This window comes from Salvelinus fontinalis, chromosome 30 (genome assembly GCF_029448725.1).
Source record: "Salvelinus fontinalis isolate EN_2023a chromosome 30, ASM2944872v1, whole genome shotgun sequence".
Classification (NCBI taxonomy): domain Eukaryota; kingdom Metazoa; phylum Chordata; class Actinopteri; order Salmoniformes; family Salmonidae; genus Salvelinus; species Salvelinus fontinalis.
The window spans coordinates 39,705,047-39,732,882 of record NC_074694.1 but is presented as its reverse complement, the minus strand read 5'-3'; the positions used below and the strand labels follow the sequence as shown (position 1 = coordinate 39,732,882).

At 42.1% G+C, this 27,836-nt stretch overlaps 1 protein-coding gene across 19 annotated transcripts in view; it reads right to left on the bottom strand.

The window, feature by feature from the left end:
* LOC129829202 (transcription factor 7-like 2) overlaps positions 1 to 27,836 on the bottom strand; it is a 98,264-nt gene that overhangs the window by 29,966 nt on the left and 40,462 nt on the right. For 12 of the 19 annotated variants that reach the window (XM_055890824.1, XM_055890826.1, XM_055890823.1 and 9 more), the window contains exon 5: positions 27,261 to 27,320. The exons of the other annotated variants lie outside the window; for them this stretch is intronic. In XM_055890824.1, coding sequence (XP_055746799.1) covers positions 27,261 to 27,320 — 60 coding nt within the window. The remainder of the gene's footprint in view (positions 1 to 27,260; positions 27,321 to 27,836) is intronic. 19 annotated transcript variants of the gene reach the window in all.

Sequence of the window (27,836 nt, the reverse complement as noted above, 5' to 3'; positions counted from 1 at the left end):
TGTCAAATTTTTGTAGCCGTCTCTTGATCGTATTACTTCTGCAGTCCTGGTTTCCAATGCGTGTGAACTTTTTCCGTTTCTCTTTTATTTTGTTTGTGGTACCTAGCTTTTTTTCCTTCCTTAAGACTTTAAAAGCCTTCAGCTCAGTAAACCAGCACAAATTATCTTGCCACCTTGCGCAGCTCTGATGCTTTGGCCGCTAACTTTGGAAGGCCCTTTACTACTGCATCAAAATTAGCATTGTCAAAGCAGTTAATGAATATTAATATTGTATTTGTCATTGGAGCTGGCCCATTGCTGAACTCCAAGTCATCCATCAGGGACAAGATTAAGCACACAATTATTTCTGACTGACAGGGACCAAATCTGGGAGATTTTTTCTCTCCAACAATTTAAAGAAAAAAACAAAACATCATCTTAAGGTGCCTCCCTGGAGACAAGAGACAAGATTAATACACTTTTAATGAAGCAAGATTTCATTGTGCGTGAGCTGGAGGAACGTCAGAAAAAAAGGACGTTAGAAATATTCTGACTCACAATATTAACCGTTTTTACTGAAAGAACTGAAACCACAAATTACAAATATTTTCTGTGACAGCAGTCAAAAATTATGATTCAAGTACTATTATAATTTTTTTGATAGAATCTGAATTATAATTAACATTTCTCCCTCCTTCTGGAATACTTTTTCCTCTGGGCTTTCTAACATGAGTTGGAATGAAGAGGAATGAGAGATATAAACACGGAATAGTAAATAAATCCTGCACAAATTTGACATGAAACGTTAATCAAAAACCTGGACCTCCAGCGCTCTACGTGGAGCCCGACACAGTGCCGATCACCGTGGACCACACAGGCAGCCTTCCACTACCACCCGCTATCACCATTTCAACTAAAACCGGGAAACCCTTTCCCTACACCATCAGAACAACCCACTTACACCATTACAGTTCAAACTAAGGAATCTTTTCCCAACAATCTGAAATGTCTGAAGAATCACATATTTTCTAATCGAGACTGGCCAGAATAAATCCAAGTCGTAATAACATATATATATTTTTAAATACAGTGCCTTAATCAACAGCATTCTTACCTGCACCTGACTCACTGAGAAATTAGCAATCAGGTAACATGCCATTTAGTTCAGTCCTACTATTAATCCAATATCCATTGTAATTGCTTTTGCATGTTTTTGAAGAGCGAAAAATGCACAGATCACACACAGTTGTTGTTTTTTTGTCTTCTCACGCTTGAGGCTTAAGATTTTGAACAAACAGAAAGTGAACTCTACAGTGCGATACCGGTTCTTTTCACCATTCTTTGAGGTGCTTTCGCCGCTTTCCCTGCTTTTCCTTTCCCGTTATCCGTCAGGAACCTTTTTTTAGGGCACGTTTGGAATTTCTTTCTATCTTTTCACTTTGAAATATAGTAAAAAGGCGCCAAGGGGGTGTACGAAAAATGACAGATGTGGGGCATTAATGCCACCGGCCCTGTGAATTGGTGCAGGTCGGGGGTCAAGCTATGGGCACACCTTGGGGTGTCGGGCCCCTGTCGACCACCCTGCAGGACCCCTAATACCATTAGCAACCCTTAGATGAACATAAAAAATTGGGCTTTTGTTCTCAAGGTGCTGATCCGACTCCAACAGCCCAGCGGCACTACCACCCCAAAATACAGATGGTAGTGTCTTCTATTGAACTGAAGAAAGCAGCATAGGACCGCTCAATATCAACATTTTACGGCGCCTCAAAAAGCCGCAGGCATCGGTGTGATTGTTTTCGGGTGTTTTTATTTTTTAGATAACTTTGCAGTATATACCTTTAATTTTTATAAGAGCTTTATTATATTTGACCTCACAATGAGTTTAAAATATCTTATTTTGATATTGTAAGCTTTAAAAATGTATGATCATGGTCAATAAAAACTGCTATACCAAAATACCAAATGCTATATTTAGAGTTTTAATTTACCTTGGGTTGTAATTGAGTTGTAAAATATAACCAATTTAGCAATATTAAATGAAGATATGGTTAATATTACAAATACAATTGTGTGTTCCTCACAATGCTTTTGGCAATTTGAGATTGACAAATGCTGGTCTATAGGTCTACTTGAGCATACATTCATAATAATAATAATAATAATAATAGTAATAGTAATAGCAATTATAATTATAATTTTAGCATACAATAACACATTGCAATTGCATGAACACAGACACACAGCCTAATTAATTAGGTGTTCACTGGAGCCTGCCTTTAAGAGTAAACAGCAAGTAGAAAACCCCTCCATGTCTTAATGCATGTTGAGAGTCTATAACAGGTCCAATCTAGGTGAGTAGAAGGAAAGAGGAAAGGAGAGGAGAGCAGGCAGCTCTGTGGCCCAGCGTGATCACATCAGCACTAGTATCAAATTAACTCTCCGACTTTGAAACTTATTGATCTGCTATTAAGACACTAGTGAACTTGATGAAGTGAGTGCTGTAGGTGACTCGGGGACTTCAAAGTCTCGCGCGAGCCACATAAAACAAGCCACTTTGATCCCCCCTTGCCTCGGATCTGGAGAGGGGCTTCTGAGGAACCCCCAATTCGTCTCCTCTCTCTTCTACTCTCCCACTCACCCGAGGCCCGGGCTTCAGTACCGGCTCTCTCTTTCTCTCCATCTCTCTCTGGCAGCCTGGAGAACTGGCACAGCACTACTGTACAACCACACACTGTTAATTGCACATATTCAAGGGAATGATTAACATGGAGAATACAGTAGCTTTTACAGTGGTGCAGATCTCCTGTCTGATTCACACCAACACACACACACACTGTTTGACTGCATGCTACGATGCATCAAAAAATACACATTCACGTCAGCTACACTGCCGGTTCTAAAGATGTCACCATTAAAATTCACTGCTGATAAGGAGGGGAGTCTCCCGACCGAATTTACAGTATTTAATATTGTAAGGATAAGAGGAACAATGCAGAGTGCTAGATATAGCATTGCTATTGTGTGGCTCTCCTCCATGTCTGACCAGGAGTCCCTCTCTCCCCCCCCCCCAAAGAAAATCTTCACACCCATATTAGAAACTGCAGAATGCCAATCATACCTGGGATTTTATTTTCTCCTTTTGTGCCACTGGGTGGAGGTAGTAGTTAATGTTTTAAGTTCATGCTAAATCACAATTACATTTTGAGATATAAACAAATCCAGACATGCCCACGGAACACCATATTTTCCGGGCAAACCCTCTATAGAGCCTACTTTAAATAACATAACACAAAAAGCAGTGTCTAACTCACTCACTAGAAGCTCTATCTGCTGTCTCTCTCCATTCCACTATTAGAATGTCTGGAAAATGGTTTTAAAAAACCCCACTGGTTTTGCCTCCACTCCTCCACTAACCCACAAGGGCCGAGTAAAGTAAATATGAATGGCTAAATGAAGGACCGGACAGTGTTTGCGCTTAGGCTCCAGTGCTCAAAAGGTGTGTGTGTATAAGTGTGTGTGTGGTTGCGCTTGGTGTGCCAGGGCTAAGCTGTGTCTGTTTAATTAAGAGGTGTAAACAGATGACAAATGTGAGACAGTTAAACATTTCATGTGTGTTTATCTCTCCCCTCTCGCACTCATTTATTTAGTTCAGAGAAGATTCTAAAGTGGGTGGTGTTAAAGACTGATGGGAGAGACGGCGTCAGATTAAAACGCAGCCGCCACGCTACCGTGACAGTCAGCAGGCAACAGAGAGAAATTTCCTGACAATTGTTTTGACATTTTTTACTGCTCAACTAAATTCTGTTTGATAAAAGAAAAGAGAGGGATTATACAATTAATTGAATAAATTCAAATACTTATGCTGCTACGCAGCTGTTGTTAAGAGGCAATAATTACATTGGTTTCAATTTTGATGACATTATGACATTGAATGACAAAACATTGGAGTTAGATTTTCTATTTCAAACAGTATCAAGTGAATTGACAATATAAAAGTGCAATTAATATTGCTAGAACGTTCATGACCGCATTCTCCTTGCAAGTAAGATCACCTGACAATGTTTTTATGCTTCCTATCTCGCATTGATGTATATTGCCAAGAGTCAATGTCAAATCGGAGCTGCGCAACACCCGCAGTAAATGCAGAACGAACAACGCCTGCGGCACACGCATCCTTTTCTTAACCCACTTGCAATATATAGCTCAAAGTTATCATTTCCATTGTGACAATGTTAAAGTAAAAAAAAATATGTTTGGGGGGTGGATAGGGGAAGGAGAGGCATGAGAGGCAGGAGAGAAAAAGCAAAAGAAGAAGGAGAGGGAGAAAAAGAAGAAGAGGAGCAGGAGGAGGAGGGGAAAAAAGAGCCCTGTGCCACGAGCATATATAAGAGAACTTTCACCAATTAGTGGGGAGAAACGGGAGAGGGAGCTGCCGCAGAGCCGGCACTCAAAGAGCCAGGCCTCGCGGCGGAGCTGTCATGTCGGCAGGATTGATCAACAGGCCTGCTATTTCTAATGGCATGTTGTCATGAAGCCGCAGCCATGGGGAGCCACCTGCCTCAGTCCTCCTAGACAGCAAAGTGTGTGTGTGTGTGTGTGTGTGTGTGTGTGTGTGTGTGTGTGTGTGTGTGTGTGTGTGTGTGTGTGTGTGTGTGTGTGTGGATTTGAGATTGGGTTGGGGGGTATTGCAGCAACCATATATACCTATTCCGTGCCAGTATATCTTTTACTAACAATTTGAGAAGGGCCTCAATTCCTCCTCCCCTCTCTTCCTTCCTACCTTACCCATCCCTGAAGTGTTCAAATGTGACAGGTGCACCTGTACTGTTTTATTCTCACCTAGTCCAGCCAGACAAAGCTTGTGTCAGTGCAATGACTGCAAACATGAATATTTATAATATTGTTTTAATTTCTATTTCCATTTGATAATAATAATAATACATTAAATCAATTTAAACCTCTCAGCTGTTCAACATGTATTGTTAATAGGAGTGAAATTAAAATACAATAAATAGAAGATGAGTTTCTGCTAAGAAGCAATTTTTTATTCCACTTTCATAACAAATCAGAAGTACCCATTTCATTGAGCTATAAATGATTGTCTCAATCAAGAGGCTATGATAAGCTGCATTAAGTATGCAAAAAAATTAGATACTATAAAGCATCTTATTTGATTAAAGCTCATTTACTGAAAATCTAGCCAATTTTAAAACATTTTTGTATAATTTAAAACGGTTCTGGTAGAAACGACGCAATCAAACAAAGGAAATCGCTCAATAAAGAATTAGTCACGTTGCTCCGTTTTTCAGTAATGCGGCAACAGTAACTAGAAGCCTTGCTTAATTTCTAGCCTCCACTGCAACACAAGTGTGGCCTCACTAACGATAAAAAGTCAAATAAAAGTTACAGAACTTTCGAGTTCAAGGTAGCGCTAGCTACTTGGAGTGTATGTCACGTACAGGTAACCTTTTTATCGGGCCTGCCTCTGGTCTCATCAGTCGATTAAATTCTCTGCCCGCGGCAGTGGCTTAGCCGAGGGACACGGACCAATAGAAAAATATTTCATTGTGTTAGCATTTCAAATGGCGAGTTGAGGGTGGAGAGGTGGGGGGAAGAAGCGCAAACCGATCATTGCCAGTGGAATTAATTGGCTATTCCGAGAATAATGTCCCTTACCCATGATCCTCGGAGGGCCGAACGCTAGCGGAGGCCACTTTTTTTGTTCGGTGTCTTCAAAAAGAGGACTGCTTGGGGGTACTGACCGTATTAGGGTTTTAGCTCAGTCCCCTAAAGGCCGGGTGAAATAATCAGAGGCGCTGAACCAAACTCGGCTAATCCGCACCCTAATTAAAAACTCAGAACCCCATTACACCTCACCGTAATTCCAATCGAAAAATAAATACTTTTAAAGAAATAAAATGGAGTGAAAATAAAATTCGGAACATAAAGAGAAAGAATAAAACAACGATATATGCAGAGAGAATTTTAGAACAATGGACTGCACTAGGCTTTCAGCCAACGCTCAATAAATGGCTCAAGATGGAGCTACCATGGTGGTGCTTCTATCCTTTTATTCAAGGGGATTTGGGTTTGAGCTCTGTTACACATCGCCCAAGCATATGCAATGACCCTAACTGATATCGGTGCATCTTTTAACCATATCTTAATCTAACCTTTTTAAAGCTCTGTGGCTTTTCAGACTCAAAACAGCATTAAGAATGAGTATTGTTTGGAGCAGGGGGGAGGCAGCCCTGGGAGACGATTCCACAGAATTGTTGGGCCTGGTCCGGGGCAGGAGCCCTCTGGATAAACAGCTGCTTATGCGCACGAATCATCAACTCTATAGAGCAAAGTGGGTAAACAACCCCCCCCCCCCCCCCCCCCAAAAAAAAAAAAACAAGATCCAGATTAGGGGGGGGGGGGGGAGAACCATCCCAAATGCTCTATCTCTCCATATCGACCACTTTGGGTCTATAGTACGCAGTTTGTCGATTTTATCCCCCCCAAAGACGGACGGGCGAATTCGCAGTGGTCCCCATTACACGCCTCTCCTTCGCTCATTGTGAATTCAGTCAACGAAGTCAATCTTATTAACTTCCGCACTGGTTCACACATGACATTTTCTTCAATTTTCTCGGCAACATCAAAAACATCAATTAGCAGCTGGAAAATGGGAAGGAGCGAATGACAGAGTCCGATAACAGACTTATTTGAAGCTGAGGGTAAATCTATTCTCCGGTTTCTGAATGTGTTCATTACAATTGCATTTTCAAAGAAGACCTCCAAATAGCAAAGAAATTAAACGTATCTTCTAGAAATGTCCAGAAATTGTTTTTTGTGTGTTTTTTTAATCCTGTGTCTATCTCCCGGCCTCAGCGGGCAACACAAAGCATAGTGGTGCCGCATTTTCCCTCTCTCATTATAACAGCTCACAACTTCCTCCACAGAACTTGAAACCCTATAATGCCAAATCCAACCCGGAAAATAACAATTTTAAAGAAATGTAGCATTTTCCTATGATGGATGGAGACTAAAAATAACCCTTTAACCGACCTATTGTCAAATAAAAAATATAGACCGACTGTATGATGATTTAACACCTACTTTTATTTTAAAATAGTGATTAAATACACCAGATATCATATCACAAGGCAAATCTGAGGGAAAAATATGTTTATTGAGTTTTATTGAGTTGGTTTTTACCCTAATCCTATCTTAAATTAAAGTCTAAATAAGTGAAGACTTCAATATCCAAAATCCACTGTACTGAGAAGTAGTCTTGCAATGTATGTGGCATGGTATCACACCCCCTCATAGTTTAACCTTGCTTTTAAATGCAATGTTTCCTTCCCATTACTGGATCCTGGATACTTGAAATGCTATAAAAAAATAATTACCATATTAAATATCATACATCAACTCATTTCAATTGATAATTTCCTGCTTTTTACATCACAAAGTGTGTCGAAATATGAACCTGCATATTAAAAAAACATTTCTTTGCTCAACCTTTCCCCTTTCGCAACATTGATGAACATGTAACCCAATAAACTAAGTAAAAGGCTATTTTTTGCTGATATCCAAACATCGTCAGACGGCTTCCTCATGCTTGAGTTACATCTCCGAGGGGGTGAACAAAAGCAACTTTAGTGGCTGAGGAAAGACACTCGTAATGCTATGGGGGAGAGGGCCGATCACATACAGAGATGCGCGGATCATGTTCCTCCGGCCCATTGATTTCTGATCTTTTGACATTATTTAGTTGCTTTTTATTTTCTTGCCCGTCTTTCTTCCACGTCACAAAAGACAGGGATGTCCAAACAAGCGACGGTGGGGATATCTACTATCTGTCAAAAGAGCAGGCTTTTCCCGGCACTGAAGCCGTGGAGTGCTCTGACAGTGCCGAGAACCATCGGGATGAAAATATCACTCTTTATAATGGGGCTAATCAGATTTCGGATGCTATTTGCCTTCTAGCCAAGGAGAGACGGGTGGCGTAGAGCAAAAGGGCTGTAACCAATACACTTCCCCTAGTCCATCAGAGTCCACTATCTGTCCGCACCTCAAAAAGAAGGCCTTTAATGAGGTTAGATCCATTCGAGGTGTACCGTTACGGAAGAACACAACTGTAAATGTATGGTGACACATCTACCTGAATTTCTATGCACAACATTGTAAATATGGCTAAAACAAACAAGCTGGCTAAATGCAGAATGAAATGAGTAGAGGTGCATTTGTAATACCTCTGCTAGATGAATGCTGAACATACAGATGTGATCATTTCCATTAAGCAGGGATTTGATCATCTTTCCCATGTGCTTTCACAGGCCTGTTGCAGATTAGATCACTGTGAAAATGGTCAAATTGTTCTGTTTATCTCCTTGTAATTATTTTGATGCAGATGACAGAGATTGTTTGTGCGGCTGTGTGTAAGGCTTGATGACGCGCACAACCACAACCACACACACACAAACACACACACACACACACACACACACACACACACACACACACACACACACACACACACACACACACACACACACACACACACACACACACACACACACACACACACACACACACACACACACACACACACACACACACACACACACAGAGTGAGATAAAGACCTCTGCATGGACAAAGCTGAGTGGCGCCTCTAAATACCATTAACCCATTAGATTGTTTTAATAAAAAACTTACAAAAGGACCCATAGTAAATGATTTGTAAAACTGTTTTAGGTGAAGGAGCAGGTCCAAGCACACACAATTACTATATTCAAGTCAAGTAATGACTGACAGTAATGTTCTTGTGACGTGACACAAATTGACTTTCAATGAGGTAGAAAAACAGACAAATTGGGCGACCACGGCATGGCGTTTGCTATGCTAGCAGACAGTGCTTCAATCAGGGCCACCCGCACATCTCCCACGGCATCAATTGTAAGGGAGAATTCATATGGGTTATTCTTCACAAAACATGACTATCAACCACTATCAAGTCAAACTATTGTTTGAAGAGATCTCCATCATATTTTTCCCATTATCTGTAAATTGACAGTTTAAAAGAGCAATTACAAGGTAAAAAATAATAACTGTCCTTCGCCAGTGCAAGGCATTGTCAGTAACCCAAATGTAAATAATGCTGTCTTTTTATACTAACATATTTTATTAGCCTAAGGAATTATTAAAACATGTTGCAATAATAGAGGACCATAGCATTCTGTTAAAATCATTCAATTCCATGCATTTTACAAGCAAGCAATTCAGCTTTCTTTTGTGTGGCGCAATTGGTGATACTGTACCTTAAACAGTACACTCCCATCATGTCAAATGCTTTGTAAATAAGGATGCATTATGAATGGGAGATGACATGGGCAAGAGACGGTGGTAATATTTTTCCTTTTCGAGACTATAATAGATGGCCTCCAGGTCAGGATAACCAATAATATACACAAAGCACTAACCCTGACTCTCGTTTTTTAAGTGTTCCTAGATCTAGGTCTATATATTCCTGGTGTTTTTTTAACAAACATTGCTTATTTTAGTTAAACGCTCTTCACAGACTGTGCTTATTTGAGACCAAAACTAGTGATCAATTGTAGAGTCGTGACTATTTATAATCACTCTATTTCCAGTCCATTAAAGTTGGGCCGTGTCACTTGATTACTACCTTTTGTATCTACCTTTCCAATTACTTTTAGTGTTTGGGATTTACAAATGTGCGCTTTCATGTCCCGTGTTAGCAGATAAGTTGCTGCTCCTTGCCATGAAAGCAGCGTTTTAATGAGCTGCACTAGGGTTAATTGGTTCGCTAAGATCCCAGAGTCATGTGTCTCAATTTGAAATTAAGCAATTTCTTGGAGTTTCCACAACTTATTTAATTACAAACACTTGAGCCTAATTTCTATTTCCCACAGAGTTGAAAAAACGGCTGTGTTGATCTGACCGTGTCTGCTTCTTCGTTTATGCTGGTTGGTCTTACCCTGCCTTCCCATGATTCCTGACACCGTCATGTGTTCTTCATAGATAGCCCATGGTGTACTTTCAGATAGGCAAATAAACATGATCCAGTGTAATGCGTAGGTGCATAAGTGTGGTGGTCAGAAAATGGCAAGAGTCACCAATATGATTGGTCGATTTAGTATTTGTCCTAGAATATGGTAGCTACTGTTTATAATTATGTTTAATAAAAAAAAAAAACATCTCACACCTTTCCACACACACAGAGCCCCCCCCCCCCCCCCCCCCCCCACACACACACACACACACACGACCAGCTAATCCCCCCTAAAAGACTGTTCCAGTCACTTGCTATTAGGAACTACATGAGGTGAATCTGCGCGTATAAAATGCATCCTCTCAGACACACACTATTGCCTTCTAACAGTGGACCTACACATTACCGAGGGGTGTGGAGAGATGGGACAGAGCGAATGCTTTTGGGTCAGAGAGCAGGATGCATACTGGAAACACGTACATAAAAAGCACACATATATTTTAGCATTCGCACACCACTTGGCTGCCAGTGACCCCAACACACAGAGAGGCTATGGTTCTGCTCGGCACCCTTTTATAACATGCTGCTCAGACAGCAGACACACGTCTCGTGTTCGAAGCAGTCCAACACTAACCACAGGTTCTGATTGAGGGAGACTAGTCTGGTGGTACTCTATATTTTCAGTCTATATATTCAGCCCCAGCCTGGCTGTATATCTTAATTATGTGCTCTGTTTCTTTGTGGAGTGGCGGAGAACAGTCTCCTAGTCATCCCAGTGCAGCAGAAGGTCTCTGTCATGAGGCTATGTTAGACTTTATGGGCTCTGTCATACCCACTGCATCATTACACAACTCACGACCAGCCGGCCCGAAAGCCTCTCTAAACAGTGTGTCGCACTCAAACAGGCACATGCGCGCACACTGTACAAGGCCAACAGCTCCACACGAAGCGACGCTTGTTTGTAAAATCTTTAAAATAATAATTAATGTGAACATAATTAAGGTCCTACATACTTGTTTAATGACCCGCAGTAGGCATATCTCTTACTACACATGGGCATCTGAAAATCAACAACCCATTCGGCCTACAATGTGGGATAAAAGAGAATAAACAACTGAGAAGGAGGTGAAGAGAAACAAATGCCCAGAAGAGCGAGCCCAGCTGACGTGTGGCTATAGCAGCCAGGCAGCCCTGCGCTCAGCTCAATGTGATTATCTCCTTTCTGGCTGCAGGTTTCGGGGTCAGCGGTGCCACACACACAAGCCTGGCCTTGCCATTTCAATGATTGAATTGAATCCAGAGCTCTCAATCAATTGTGTTCAGTGACCCCAGAAACGCCACTGTGGAGAATGCCCACCGCCGTCTCACCGTCCTGGGCGGGAGCCTAGGCATACAACAAGCCCCTATCCATTAACCAGTATCCGGTGCCACCGGCTTGAGTAGCTCAAAATGGCTGCCACACCAGGCGGCGGTGCTTCATGTTTTTACCCGGAGACGTGGGGCCTACTGTGGGAGGTTTGTTTAGTTTTTTCTATTAGCAGGGATTTAAAAGGCATTTTGACACCTGGAGTTGTAGGCACTTCCACAAAAGACACAGACACTCGGTTTTACTGTCAAACTCTATTTAACAGTGAAGAGGACCCAGAGGTTCACATTCAGGTGATGCTGCCTGGCTGAATGTGGGACATTATCAGGCTTGTGCTCTCTTGTTTTGTTGGCTTGTTGTGAGGGAGGAATGTGTTGCTACAGCCTCCAAACTCAGCATTCACACAAATACAGCACACACACACAACCTATTGCTCACACTCACATACGCACTCAGACACACCTTGCATCCATACACTCCCACTATTAAATCACCCTCAGACAACTCTGACAATCATGCAAATACACACTAGGACATCAACGAAACCCATGCAGGCACTCATATACTCACAGCAACACACACACACACACACACACACACACACACACACACACACACACACACACACACACACACACACACACACACACACACACACACACACACACACACAGTCTTGTACAGCTAACCTTGTGGGGACATACAATTCAGTCCCATTCAAAACACACACACACACACACACACACACACACACACACACACACACACACACACACACACACACACACACACACACACACACTTGTACAGCTAACCTTGTGGGGACATACAATTTAGTCCTATTTTCCCTAACCCTAAACCTAACCCTAATCCTAACCCGTACTCTTACCCTAACCCTAACCCAAAAACCTAAACTTTATCCTAACCCTGACCCTACAACTAACCCTAGCTCCTAACCTTAATATTTAACTTAATTCTAACCCTAACACTAATTCTAACCTTAACCCTAAACCCCCTAGAAATAGCATTTGACCTTGTGGGGACTAACAAAATGTCCCCAGCTGGTCAACTTTTTGTTTGTTTACTATTCTTGTAGGGACTTCTGGTCCCCACAAGAATAGTTAAACACGTCCACACACACACACACACACACACACACACACACACACACACACACACACACACACACACATGTAGGCCTAGGCCTATGTACTGTATTCCAGTGCAGGCTGCTGAGAGGAGGATGACTCATAACAATGACTGGAATGGAGTGAATGGAATGGTATCTAACAGGTGGTTTTCATGTGTTTGATACCATTCCATTCAGTCCATTCCAGCCATTATACTCCATTCCAGACATTATTATGAGCCGTCCTCCCCTTAGCAGCCTCCACTGCTGTATTCCCTGATACACTCCCATAGACTTCAGTGCTGGCCTGCCTGCAGATCCTGCAGTTTGTTTAGTAACACTCCATTTCACGACACCCGAAGGGTGCAATTAAGTCCAATTAGAGCCTGTCGGTTTTATTAAGAGGCAAAAGCTGGCCAGGCTTGGGGGCAGCGAGGGGAGCAGGGGGAGCTACAACAGCACCAAACTGCTGCACTGCACACAGCCAGGCTGGCTGAGGAGAATAGAGCCATTACTCCGAGGAGAAGGGCAAATACCAGTAGACGTCAGGAAAAAAAAAACAGACAACTGAAAGACGACTAGACAACTCGGCTGCCAATGTAAACAGTGGAGGTGTGGAATAACAAAAAAGGTTCATGTTCACCAGGTTCAAAGATATTCGCTGTCAGTCAAGACTCGTCTTTAACCAGCCCGGGGTCAACAGGTGAGCTGACCTCAGATGCTCTGGTGATTACATCATCAGGGTAAGACCCCCTTTGGCACATTGAGAGAGATTAGTACTGTAAACAGCTGCTCTATCCTTGAGGTGAGATAGGTCGGACTAGCAGTCAGGCAGTACTGTGCGCCAGGCTAAGCTATACTGTAATGCTGAGTTATCAAACTATAAATAACTTGAAATTGAATAATTAAACTGTATTTTTACGACAGATGATTTATCAAATTGATCAATATATGATAAAAGTAGTAGTCTATAAATGCTGAAATCTGAAATCTGAGAGCAAAAACGCCTGAAATGCAGATGTCACAAACCAATTTGGGAGGGGGTCCATACAGGAGTTATGTGACCATGCCCTGGGATACTTGTGTTTAAATAGCTAAATACTACAGCTGTGATGGAACAAAACACTGGCGCAGCTTTCATCGGATCAAAAACATTTTCCACGTTTTCGTCCGACCCCTCCTCAGGGATGTTTACAGATCGCTATCGTTCCGTCTTCGTCACGTTTTGCGCTTGGACATGTTTCAAAAGACGAGGGCTTTTAATCTCGCCTCTTGCTGTGAGGAAATTTGCTCTTAATGGCTTTCAAAACAGGAAGCCCAACAACAAAAACTGGAAAGTGAGCATGCTTCCCTACCAGCCCCTTCAGTAGGCATCCTTCCCAGTGTTGGGGTATAGTATTCTGATAGTGCACCACAGTGTTGCCAACTGTGTCAGTCACTGTTACGTTCCCCAGTTTCTGTGTTGTATTTGAGTGTGTGTGTTTCAGGAGATGGCTTCCTGGAAGCCTCCCCAACCAGCTGATTGGTCGACCCCAGGCTAATTGATGATTGGAGAGCTGACCCCGCCCCCTCGTCAAGAAGCAACTGACTCTAATCACCATTGCCACCTGAAGATATAAAGCCAGTGTTCTGTTCAGGAGAAAAAGAGATCATGAGAAATTATTAGAGAGATTTTTTCTGGAGAATTTGATAGTGATAAAGTGTTGGTTGTTTCTCAAAGATATTTGGTATGTACTATGTAAGTTGTTGCTGAGGGAGCTGATTGGTTATGTCTGTTATATGTTATAGGACACACTCTTTTGATTATTGAAATTGTTTGTTGTTCTGTATCATTTGTTCCCAGGGGGGAAGGGGAAGGCACTTAGGAAGTGCTTTGGCAAGAGGCCTGCGGGCATACATATACCCATAGTATATTCAATGTCTAGGCACACTAGGTAAGATCTGGGCGGACCACCCCCTGTATTTTGGTTAGGGCACCAGGTGGTGCTAAGTTAGGTAATTTAAGTGGGTAGGCAGGTTAGATAGGAGAGGGGGAGCTTTGATATTTACTTTCTTTGTTTTGGTTCCGTCCAGCCCCTTTTCCCCATATACCGTTTAAGGAAATAAATCCTAGTAAATGGTGAATTCTGACTTGTCATCCTTACTCGCACCTACAGTCCATACCTCTTTCGCTTCACGGGGAGTTGAGTTGCAGCAGGGAGTTGCGTTCCCTCTTTATAGAGGCGTGCGTAACAGTCACAATGACCTTCACCTGACAGCACAACTTAATATTCCTGCTTGATATCAAATTAAAGTCTGTACTATACTGTTTATGGCATTCTTAGGCATTTACTGTTGTGTATCCACAACCCAATCCCCTGCCTCCTCTATGGAATCCATGCCCACTGAGTGCCCTGGACATGCCATGAGTAGATTTTCTGTGGCCCAACAAAAAGAGACCTTAAAGACAGCTAGCTACACACGCTTCCTTCACAGTTGGATAAAACAAACCTTAACCGCACAACTCAACCTCACCAAATAACTGATTTTGATATCCTGAAGTTGTTTTTACTACTCTCCTCTCTCTCTGGGTAAAAAAAGTCCATAATTTTCAGGGGGAAAAAAGAAAATATCCTTTCTCACTCCCTGTGTGCTGTTTCCGTGTGTGGAAGTGTTCCCTTCCATTGATTTTTCCCAGCCGGGGCCCTTCCCAACACTAGGCGCTTCCTTGACGGTGTCATCTTCAGTGCCATTCTTCCTTTTAACTGTGCTTTACTCAAGTGGTGTAGTGTACTAAACCGCCAGAGAGGAAGGGGGAAGAAAGGAGGAGAAAAACTGATACATGCGCTTCAAAGTTTCATCTATTGATTTCTGTTTGATGCAGATTGGGGGGGGGGGGAAGAAAGAACAGTTCACAGCTGAGGAGATTCTTTTTTGATCACCGCTACAGTGGTGGTGTTTGGTAGTAGGGGTAGTAGTTATAGTAGACAGAGATGTGCGTCTGTCTGGGAATTCCTTTGTTCTGCGCCGTGTAGAGTTCATATCCAGATTCCATGCGGACAGTGGGCTCATTAAACGTAGTGACCAACGGCAAGTAGCGTAATTACACGCTGATAGGAGATCATCAGAATGTGCCAGCATGTGACCTACGCTGCCTATCCCTATGGAGTTTAATGGTAGACAAAGGTGAATACATTCACACGCTGGATGGTTCAAAACTGCAGACACATGGAAAAGCATAAAAGAAGAGCACAACTATTCAACAAATGATGAGTGCAGGGAGCTGGAGATGATAAGATATGGAGACAGGGAGAGAAAGATTGACAGCAGAGGGAGAAAGAGAGGAACGGAGGGAGTCTTTGCAGCGTTCATTTATTTTCCCCCATCATGAAGCAAGATAGAGAGCCAGGGAAACAGAGAAAAAAGACAGCATGGGCAGAACTATGGGTAAGGTAGAGACTCGAGAGCGAGAGAGAGAAAGAGAGATGGTGGGTGTCTGCCGTCTCCATTCATTCCCATGATTAGCAGAGCTGTAGACTCTTATCCAGTGCTCCCCACTCTGCCAGTTCTCTCTGTGATGTGCATCTGTGTCCACTGGGGGCTACAATTAGCCCATCAAACTCATTCCAGCCGGGACTCGGTGCCGCCTCTCAAACCCCCTCACTCTCAGGAGCCTACTCCTCCAAAGAGACGGGCAACTTGTAAGACTGGGGGAGGTAGCCTTTGAAGTCCCAGGCGTTGCCGAGGCCTCCCTTTTTGCTCATATCAAGGGTGAGGAGATATAACAATTAAAACAGCAAGAGAGGCAGGCCCACACCACGGCGCGCATGCATGCACAGCACACAGGCTTGTGCAGATGCAGGAGAGCTCGTGGGCATCAAGCACGTTCCCTCAGAAGAAGGTGGGCCACAATAGAGGAGACAAGCGAGCCGTTGGCATGGCGGCTAACGGATCACCACCGGCCGTGGTACAAGTGATGGAGGAATTTGACACATATTTCCTAGCGTCTTTTCCAACCTTCTATCCATCCCAATTTTCTCTCCGTTACTTCTCTGTCATTATCTCCCTTTCTTCAACTGGTACAAAACAGGAGTTATCGGTCTTACTGCTAGTTACTCAAGCTCAGACGGGCATTAGTGTAAGTGACCCCACGTTGCATAAGACACAGCTTTACTCCTCTCTGCTCCAGTGGGGCTCAGTGGCAAACTTCCAGGTAATTACACAGCACTGACTACTAGCCCAGATAGACAGCCCACACACACTTGCACACACACACACCTCCCTCACACCGGCAGAAGCAGTCTCACACACAGCCAGACACAAACCCACATAATTTTAAGGAGGATTACAATGACTTCAATCTGAGCCTGTTCTTCAAGCCCCCTATATACGGCGATACTCCCCTGTCAACTCCTTCGCCTTTAGCGTATTGTACTATATGTATAGTAGGACAGGCTCTGTACGGTGCAGGGTCATCTGTAGTTTAAACATGTGTGCTAATGCAGATGCAACGGAGCATGTGGTCCGCATTAGCTACAGCAAGGAGCAGTAGCAAAAAAGAGCTAAACCAGCGTTTTAGCAGCCGCCTTGTCTAGCATGTCAAAAGGGTCTCTTATTATTTATTCGGAGTCTGCCCTTTTAGCAGTTTATAAACAAACTGTATCATAGTGATAGAGCAAAAAAAATTGCCAATGCATACTTTTGCATTTAATTGCAAACATAAATTGGATACCAGTTGAGTACATTGCACTACAAAACAAAACAAAAGAAAGAGTCATGCTTCATAAAACTAAGAAGCGTTCTTTATTTTGTCTGTTATTTTAGACTCTTCTCTAAAGACAGAATCCCATTTTAAAAAAAACACAAACCGGCTATGGTCTCAATGAATACCAGTGAGAATCAACTGAGCTATTCAGGCTGCCAGTTGATTTATCCATGCCTCGCTACACACCAATCAGCTCGCCCGCCGGCCACACCAACAGCCAGTCACTTGTCTGCCATTTCAACGCAAGATGGAGACAGTGCCAAAAGTTCCAATTAAAATCTCCGTTCACCATGACGTGTGAGGGGAAAAAGCCCAAACGCTAGGCTTTCCAACAAAGTCGAGGAAAACACAACAAAAGCTGCCGAATGCTACGGACAAGCCGCATCTTCTCGGTTTCTGCCGAGCACAAACTAAATAAGCATGAAGAGGAGGAGGTAGAGGAGGGGACGTCTTGTTACGGAGGAACAGAGCATGTAACAGATAACAGAGCGACAGTGTTCAAAGAAGAAGGCAGGCCCGTAAAACTTGTGCAGATTCGACATCATCGCCTCACTGTCCCTTAATGAGCCTGTAAAGAAGAGCCTGTCGTGTGTCCGCAAAACCACTCCTGTCTCACTCCGATCATTATGCCTCAGATTTTTATTCAAATCTCACACGCACGCACGCACACGCACACGCACACGCACACACACACACACACACACACACACACACACACACACACACATAACTGTCACACAGCCACTCTACATCTGTGCTGTTTATTTTGCTCAGAAAGGATGTTAACAAGACAAATGAATGAATAAATGCACAAATAATGCATTTAGATCATGTTAATAATGTATGAAAAGTAAGCTGCTTTTTTTTGCTTTTTGACAGCTATCCCAATGCTGAGGACTTTGCAGACTTTGGTAGTGGGTTCATTATTTTGTTCCATTTCCCAAGTTGCAACTCTTGTGCTTTTGTGCTTTTATTGACAGTCTGGCCAGTGCCTGGTGCACATGACAGATCTGTTGATCCATCACCAGACATAATAGTGTATCCACTAACTATATTATCTCACAGATTTTTCATAACAACGTGCCCATATTTCAATGAAATTGGGCAATGTTTCCCAGGCATGTATGGCAATTATGACGTAAAATTAAACATGTTTCTCCTTCACCTTGGTTGATTTAAATGGTATGTTAATAAGCCATTTAATCAGAGATTGTTTTTTAGAGGGCTGGAAAAACAACTAAATAAAAAAGCATGTGCACACCTGCAGAGGTATGCACGTGCATGCAAATACAAATCACCTGCCTCGGTGTGAGCTGTTCCAAATTTTCACAACTATTAAAAAAAACACCTAAGAGAGAAACTGACTTGGAAGAAAAATTGTCTCAAGTCAAATTTCATCGCTTTTTTTGAGGATTCAGACGAGACAAAAGAAGAGCCCGGTACTCAGTCATCATTGACTACACTGACTGTGGAAGAAAACATAAAAAACACAGCCAAACAAATAAAGAAAGTTCAGAGATGTCTTCACTGAAACCGCTGAGAAGAACAAAATAAAATAAATTGGGGGTTAGTCTCGCTCAGGTTGAGCTGACACACGTGAAAACAATATAAAAGAGGTTTGAGGAAAGAGAAGGAGGAGGACAATGCAAAACTATTCAGGAATTAGATACCGAGTGTTCTTAACTAATCCCCCCGACCCGCTCTCCTGCCGTACGAGCAGGGAAACTAAACCTAATTCAGGGCAGCTTAAGGGCTCCCTGGAAACAGTCAGCATTCCACCGGCCAACACACACACACACACACACACACACACACACACACACACACACACACACACACACACACACACACACACACACACACACACACACACACACACACACACACACACACACACACACACACACACACACACACACACACACACACACACACACACACACATATGCAGAGAGAGAAAGAGAGAGAGAGAAAGAGGTGTTAAACTTTAACTGCCACAGTGCATTCAACTGTAGCGATAAATTGCTCTTTGGGGATGTGGGGTTCATCGCCTCTCTGTACACCCCCAGTGCGCCCTACCCCTCTCCAAAATCCACCCAAAAATCTCTCACCCCAAAGTGTGGCCACCGCAGTCAGGCAAACAACCAGCCAGGGGATGGGTGCTCCAACACAAGGGCCGCTGTGTCAGTCCAAACAGTGAATTAGCAGGCGAGAGCATGCTGAGCATGCTGTAGCACTATATACGTAGGCCTATGTGATGGGCTTTGCAGTAGAATGTTAGAGTTGTGCAGCCAGGGGCTCCACTGCCATTTGACCCTAACCTACGGATTACTCGTTGGATATTACTGCATTGTCGGAACTAGAAGCACAAGCATTTCGTTACACTCGCATTCACATCTGCTAACCATGTGTATGTGACAAATAAATTTGATTTGATATCTTTCAGCCAGATACAGCAATAAATAGTCCTTAAAGGGATAGTTCAGCATATTGGTTTCCTTGGCCTGTAAGCAGTATATGGACAAGGTGTGACAGCAATCCATGCTTTGGTTTAGTTTCCTTGGCACGGTTTCCAAATGCTAAGGTTTTAGAATTTGTGACACATTTCCCTGGCAAGTCATCTGACCAATATCAGCGTTCTTCATGCATCATGTTCAAATCATCTATAAGTGACTTTGTTGAGCTTCACAATCAATTTTAGATACTTTCGGATGACTTGGATATGATGAACGAAATATGCTAATATCGGTCCCATGACTCGAATGGGATTTGTGACACAAATGCTAATATGGAAACAGTGCCAGGGAAGCTAAACCAAAACATGGATTGCAGTCACACCTTGTCCATTGATTGCTTACAGGGTAAGGAAACCAATATGTGATTTTGTAATTTGGGTGAACTATCCCTTCAATGAGTGCGGTTACATGCACACAATAAAGCGATTATTGTGGATAGTCAGATTGATATAATCGATTAAAACGTTTGTATGCTTTGCAAAAATAACAATTGCCCTAATAATCATGTTTATATGGACACATCTGCATATGCACAGATCAAATACACCGCTGGACATCGATTAAGGTGTTTACATGTCCTAATAGTATGAAAGACTGCTCAGAAAACCAGATGTTTTAATTGGAATATGCTTACTTAGATTTTGACCTTACGCCAATTAAGACAAATAGAGTAAGGTGTTCACGTGACTTTTGCATAATCTGCCCACTGCCATAATCAGTTTAATATAGAATTATTAGCGTGCATGTCAACGTACACAATGAGAAATCTTTACGACCTTATTTCTAGAGGGTTCATCACTTTAGGCTCTATTTACGTTTTTTCCTTTAACTTTCTGACCAAGTAAGCGCCCGCAGTGATTTCATAGAGCGCTAACACCAGAGTCATGATGGACACACAAACACATACTGTACTCTGGAGCCAAACAGTGCTCTAAATTCTAGAGGCGACTCTAGGGATATTCTCTAAATCACTTCACCCTACTCTTCAAAGTTCATGTAAAAACTTCCTGGAAAAGGTGCAGGCTGTTCTGAAGGAAAAAACAAAGAGTTTCAGAAAGTTACACCTCTGTCTATAATCCCACACAATTCAGCCTAGTAAGAAAGTGAGAACAGAGGAGGAAGCAAGGATTTCTATAAAAACTAATCATTGGTTCGGGAACAGATGTGTGTAAAAACACTCTCCAAAGATTGTGATCTGCTGAGTCAATACATTGTGTACTGAGGCCCACTTGTGTTAGCGTAAATCCAATCATCTCAATTTTGCAGTAACATTGACAAAAACTAACTGACAGAGCAAAAGAAGAAAAAAAGCCATCCTTTGTTGGCGGTATCAGGCTGGACTATAGGCCACTTGTTAAGTTAAAGCCTAAGCCTCCTTTTCCTCCTCCTCCTCATTTGCCTCCTTCACACAACCCATCCTATTTCTTCTCCTCTTTGTCACTCAGCTGAAACCAGTCATTCCATTCCTCCGCTGGGAAAAGGAGGTCACGTATCGACTTGCTCAGCGTCCCTCTCTCTCTCCAGCCACAAGACCCTCCAAAAGACCCCCCTTTCTTCTTCCTCCTCCTCCCCCATCTCAGTCCATCACTCTACCCAACCCGGAACATCCCATCCCACCTCCCAAATTTCAATTCTTCCATACTTACCCTTCCCTCTGCTCCCGGTCCCCCCTTCCCACCCCAACCATGCCCTCAGCCCAATACTAATTGGTAAATCTGTTGAACCATAGCAGTTCCAACAATGAGACACCTGGAGTTCTGTCAAAACAAATTTCCCTGTGAAACGGCCTCAAGTACTAATACAGTACACGCTCACAGCCCAGCCACAGAATCAGATGTGGGACTTGGGCAGAGGAGGAGGGAGAGAGGATTGGTCAAGCAGGGGGATATAGAAATTATAGTCAATTATCATTATTTGGAAAATAAGTAGTGGGATGAGGTGGGATATTTTTTAAGGTTCTTAAAGACCAATATGACAAATTAACTTTGTCTGCACATTGTACCATGATTTAGGGTCACATTTTGATGAGACATTTTTGCATCCAACTGCAAAACTAAGCTGCTATTTTAAAAAGATCAGTGCCACCATCACTGTCTTTCCTTTTGTATTTAGCCTCTCAAGTGCACGCATGCACGCACGCCCCCCCCCCCCCCCCCCACACACACACACACACACACACTTGTTTTACTATCCTTATGGGGACCAAACAATTGATTCCCATTCAAAATCATATTTTCCCTAACCTTAACCCTAAAGGCTCGCACACATTGCACCGGTTGTGGGTCTAGGATTCGCCTGCCTATCGTTCAGTGCGCTGCTTTAGGGACCACCCGCTGTAGACGTCTGACTAACTAAATGTTTTACTCGATTCTACATGTAAAATCAGTGTGCACTCGGTTCGCAAATTACGTTCAGGGGTGCTAAGTACTCTTGGCCAGCAAACACTATTGGTGTGACTGAGCCCTAACCCTAAACGTAACCCCTAAGCCTAAAATAGCCTTATTCCTTGTGGGGACCCGCAAAATGTCCCCACTTGTCCAAATTTGTCCCCACAAGGATAGTAAAACCAAAAACACACACACGCACAACTGTGCTTGACAACCTTACTTGACCTGTCTGGGACTGCTTATCTAGCACACAAACATACACACACACCTTAGAGAGACAGGAACACTAAAGAATATGCAGACAAACACATATTTAAGACGCACTCACACAGAAACACAGACATAGACACACCCAACAGAGCTCCTGCACTACCTAGTCAAACAGGTTCTAGCAGACACTTTTTAGAGAAGGGAGGGAGGGAAAACTAGAAGGAGGAAAATCTCTCTCCACTTGACATTTAAGGTTGTTGTTTCCGAAAGTGTTTTTTCCAAGTGCAACGACTTTATTACCAAAACGGTCTTGATGGAGCATGGAAAATCAACAAGCAATTGATAAACCGGAGCAATTCAAGCAGGCAACTCAAGAGTTCAGGGGTCCATTCAAAGGATACAAAAACGTGTTTTCTTCTTGGATCCTCAATGACAACCCATGTCCCGCCGTTCCTGTCAATCCCTTCATCAGGCTAACCATGCAACCATGAGCTATAATCTAGCCTAACACCCACTGATCTGGCAGCAGCCTTGCAGACCAAGGCTAACCATTATGTCCCCATCCATTCAAACCCTGACTGTTTGGGTCCGTCAAGGAGGACACCATAGTTAAATGAGACACTGGGTAGTAAAATAAAAATGCGAAACAAATCATACATGGTCCTTGGATGGCTCTAAGCACCTTCTGACAACAGCAGAACAATTCAGAAAAGCTAGACAGCCTTGTCTCGTCCGAGTCCCTTGTCTTCAACATCGACCCCCCCCCCCTCCCACTAACATAAATACATAGGCAGACACACACAGTCACTCACTTAGACCACACACACACACACACACACACGCACGCACGCACACACGCACGCACACACGCACGCACACACGCACGCACACACGCACACACACACTGCATTTTCTAGTTGACTTCTTGCTGGCTCATATTCAACCACAGATGCCGATAATATAGAGAATCCTCTTCAAGAGAACTGTAGATTAAAATAGAACAGAAAGATTCTCTATCCTGGATGGTAATTCAAACACAAAAACAAATTTGTATTTATACAGAGTACAGTCCTCCAGCAAAAGACTGGAAAACGATTCACATCTCATAATGTGTGACAAATGTTTACCAAGAACCTCAGAACTGATGGAGATTCAGATCAACAAATACATTATCCATTTGAATTAAATCACTTTTTCACAGCACTCTTTTTGATTTGAACCAAACCATCAATACATGTTTGCCCATCGAAGAAGTGCTCAGAAAGGGATGTTTTGGACCTGAGTGCCAAGACAAAGGTGCTCAAAGTTGACCTATTTTGCATACCATGAGACAATGTCCATCACTGGAAAATATATTGATATTTATTGATAATTATTGATATAATTTAAAGCTTACAAACAAAGTTGTCAAAACACTTCATAATTCATCTTTTATAACATTTTTATTTATTTATTTTTTTACTTTTTTTGTCAATTATCTAAAAATGTGTAGATGCCAATTTTTTTCATATTCACATGTTGTAGCTTAGACCCTATTTTACATTATCTGAGGTTTTTGTGATGTACCGCCATCGGTTGAGACACAACATGCTCTTGGATGCAGGGTAGGTGTCATGTTTTGGCTGAAAAATATACTAAAATGGGAATAAAACTGAAATGTCAAATTTCAAACGTTACCACAAAGATGGTTGGATTCAGCCACAATGTTGACTTAAACAGGAATATCTGTTGTTTAAATTATACTGTCAATCCTCCATAGGAAACCTATTGAAATCATTTAAATATTGATCATAGAATAGACATGACCATTAAAGTTAACATTCGATGGTGGGTAGACCGGCGGCCATCTTTGTGATAGCAATTAGAAGCTAAATTGTCAATTAAATGGAAATGGAAATGGTGTACCAGCTAAATTGCAGTGGTCTGAAGGGATAAGTACATTCTATGAATTCTAGTTCTGAGTTTGAAATGACACCCACCCTGTATTCAAGAGCATTTTGTGTCTCAACCAATTATGTAAAGTAGGTTCTAAGCTACAACATGCCAGGGATAGGCAGATTTTTTGTACACTGCAAATTGACCACAATCAAGCCCAAAAACAGATTGGATTTGATAATTTTGTACTTTCATTACATTGAGACACAATCACATGTCTCTTTTAAAATTTGTGGGACTACTTGGTGAACAGATTTCCTAAATAAAATTCATTTTTAGCTGAATTCCTGGTGATGTTTGTCTCGCTTGCGGGCCGGTTTTGGCGCCTGTTGCCGACCCCTGACATACAGTACCAGTCAAACGTTTGGACACACCTACTCATTCAAGGGTTTTCTTTATTTTACTATGAAGACATCAAAGGAGCTCCCACATATGCTGAACACTTGTTGGCTGCTTTTACTTCACTCTGCGGTCCAACTCATCCCAAACCATCTCAATTGGGTTGAGGTCGTGTGTGATTGTGGAAGCCAGGTAATCTGATGCAGCACTCCATCACTCTCCTTCTTGGTCAAACAGCTCTTACACAGCCTGGAGGTGTGTTGGGTCATTGTCCTGTTGAAAAACAAATGATAGTCCCACTAAGCGCAAACCAGATGGGATGGCGTATCGCTGCAGAATGCTGTTTTAGCCATGCTGGTTAAGTGTGCCTTGAATTCTAAATAAATCACAGACAGTGTCACCAGCAAAACACCCCCACACCGACACACCCCCTCCTCCATGCTTCACAGTGGGAACCACACATGCAGAGATAATCCGTTCACCTACTCTGCGTCTCACAAAGACACAGCGGTTAGAACCAAAAATCTAAAATTTGGACTCATCAAACCGAAGGACAGATTTCCATTGGTCTAATGTCAATTGCTCGTGTTTCTTGGCCCAAGCAAGTCTCTTCTTCTGATTGGTGTCCTTCAGTTTCTTTGCAGCAAGTCGACGATGAAGGCCTGACTCACGCAGTCTCCTCTGAACAGTTAATGTTGAGAAGTGTCTGTTACTTGAACTCTGTGAAGCATTTATTTGGGCTGCAATCTGAGGTGCAGTTAACTGTAATGAACTTATCCTCTGCAGCAGAGGTAACTCTGGGTCTTCCTTTCCTGTGGCGGTCCTCATGAGAGACAGTTTCATCATTGCGCTTGATGATTTTTGCGACTGCAATTGAAGAAACTTTTAAAGTTCTTGACATTTTCCGTATTGAATGATTTTCATGTCTTAAAGTAATGATGGACTCTCGTTTCTCTTTGCTTATTTGAGCTGTTCTTGCCATAATATGGACTTGGTCTTTAACCAAATAGGGCTTTCTTCTGTATACCACCCCTACCTTGAGCCAATCAATTGTGTTGTGACAAATGCATTAAGAAGGAAATAAATTCGACAAATTAACTTTTAACAAGGATACCTGTTCATTTAATTGCATTCCAGGTGACTACCTCATGAAGCTAGTTGAGAGAATGCCAAGAGTGTGCAAAGCTGTCATCAAGTCAAAGGGTGGCTACTTTGAGGAATCCCCAAAAAATATATTGTTTTGTTTAACACTTTTTTGGTTACTACATAAATGCATATATGTTATTATTCTACAATGTAGAAAATAGTACAAAAAAAAAAAAAAAAAAAAACTTGAATGAGTAGGTGTGTCCATACTTTTGACTGGTACTGTATGTGAAAATTATTTTTAAAGGGTGGCTACTTTGAGGAATCAAAAATATATATATTGTTTTGTTTAACACTTTTTTGGTTACTACATGAATGCATATATGTTATTATTCTACAATGTAGAAAATAGTACAAATTTAAGAAAGAAAAAAAACTTGAATGAGTAGGTGTGTCCATACTTTTGACTGGTACTGTTTGTGAAAATGATTTTTTTCTTCTCGTTTATGCATTTTTAGATAATCAACATTAAAGGGTAAAAAAAAAGTATTATATATATATATATTTTTTAAAACGTTTTTTTTTCAAGACATTGTTAAATAGTTTGACAACCCTGTTTGCAAGCTTTTAAATTATATCAAACTCAACCATTTATCTTTTACAATGATGAAGACATGGATGTCTCATGGCCATACCATGAGACATCCATGTCTTCATCACTGGAAAAGATAAACGACTGAGTTGGGGTATGCGAAATGGGTCAACTTGGAACACCTTTATCTCCTAAATGTTTTGGCATTCAGGTCCAAAAAGTCCCTTTCAGACCACTTCTTCCATGGGCAAAATGTAAGCAAAGTTTTGTTTCAATCAAATAGGATGCTGTCAAAAGTGATTGAATTCAAATAGATTTAACCTATACTGTTTGACAGAAACCTTTATGGACCTGAAAGCATCATTATATACCATGTTCAAACAGCAGAAAGTTAAATCAACAGACACTTAGGCACTGTTGTAAAGCCAAAGGGCATAATCCCTATCGATGGAGACCGTAATGCTACCTTAAGAAAAAACATTCTAAACCATCTGATGTTAGCTACACCAGAGACAAAGCACAGTCAGCAACCTGAGCTGGGCTACACCAAGTATCACAACACTAGTGGGTTACAAGCCAATTACCTACAGAACACAGTTCACAGTCTTTTAAAAGCATCTCGGGAAATCAGGATTGTCAGAGAACTTGGAATGTATGTGTTGCACAAGACATGAGTACATATGTAGTGTGAAAACCATGGCTCAAAGGTCAGTAGGTTAAGGCTGTCAAAAGTATCCAAGACATATCTGCACCAGCTGCCATTTCAGAGCAACAAAGCAAGTCAACAACACAGCAGTAGCAGCACTGAATCAGTAGCAAACACAACAACATAGCATGATTAGGCTATCATTAGCATTATGGTTGTTATTATTACTTTATTTGTATTTTTATCAACATCATCATAATTTGTCAGTTGTTATTTTGGCATCATCAACCAGCTAACAAGATACTTGGAATTCAAAGTTCTCACCAACTGAAATTGGTGAAGGCTCAGATCTGACTGTCCGGGGAATTCCAAGCAGAAGGGCCCCTGAAAGGCAAAGACGGACGTTCCCGAGTCACACAATTATATCAGCTCACACACACATCATCCTAGCCTACCAGGAACATGAATGTAAAGCAGTGTGTTTTCACTTCCCAAAAGAAATAGGCCTAATGCTTCTTTTCACTAGCTAAGCTATTCATTTATTTAACCTTCTATTTCCTTTCCTTATGGCTACCTCAGCTTTCTCCAGGGTGCCATGCCTATCCGTATACACACACATTACACAGAGAATATGAGAACATGGGTTGGCTTTGGGTTGGTTACATGGCTGTTATACTGTTATACAATGGAGTTTCTCAGCTGTTCTCGCTGCTGGTTCAAAGACATCTCCTTCTTTGGCTCTTAAGTAAATGCAGCTTGCACTAGGGTGAACATGGGGAGATGTATTCCTGTGCATTAGGTAGGTGTGCAGCTAACAGCCAAATCATGTTAAACATTACTCTAAAATCAGGAGAGGAAGGGCATGGAAAGAAAGAGGGAGGAAAAAAGAGGAAAAGGGAA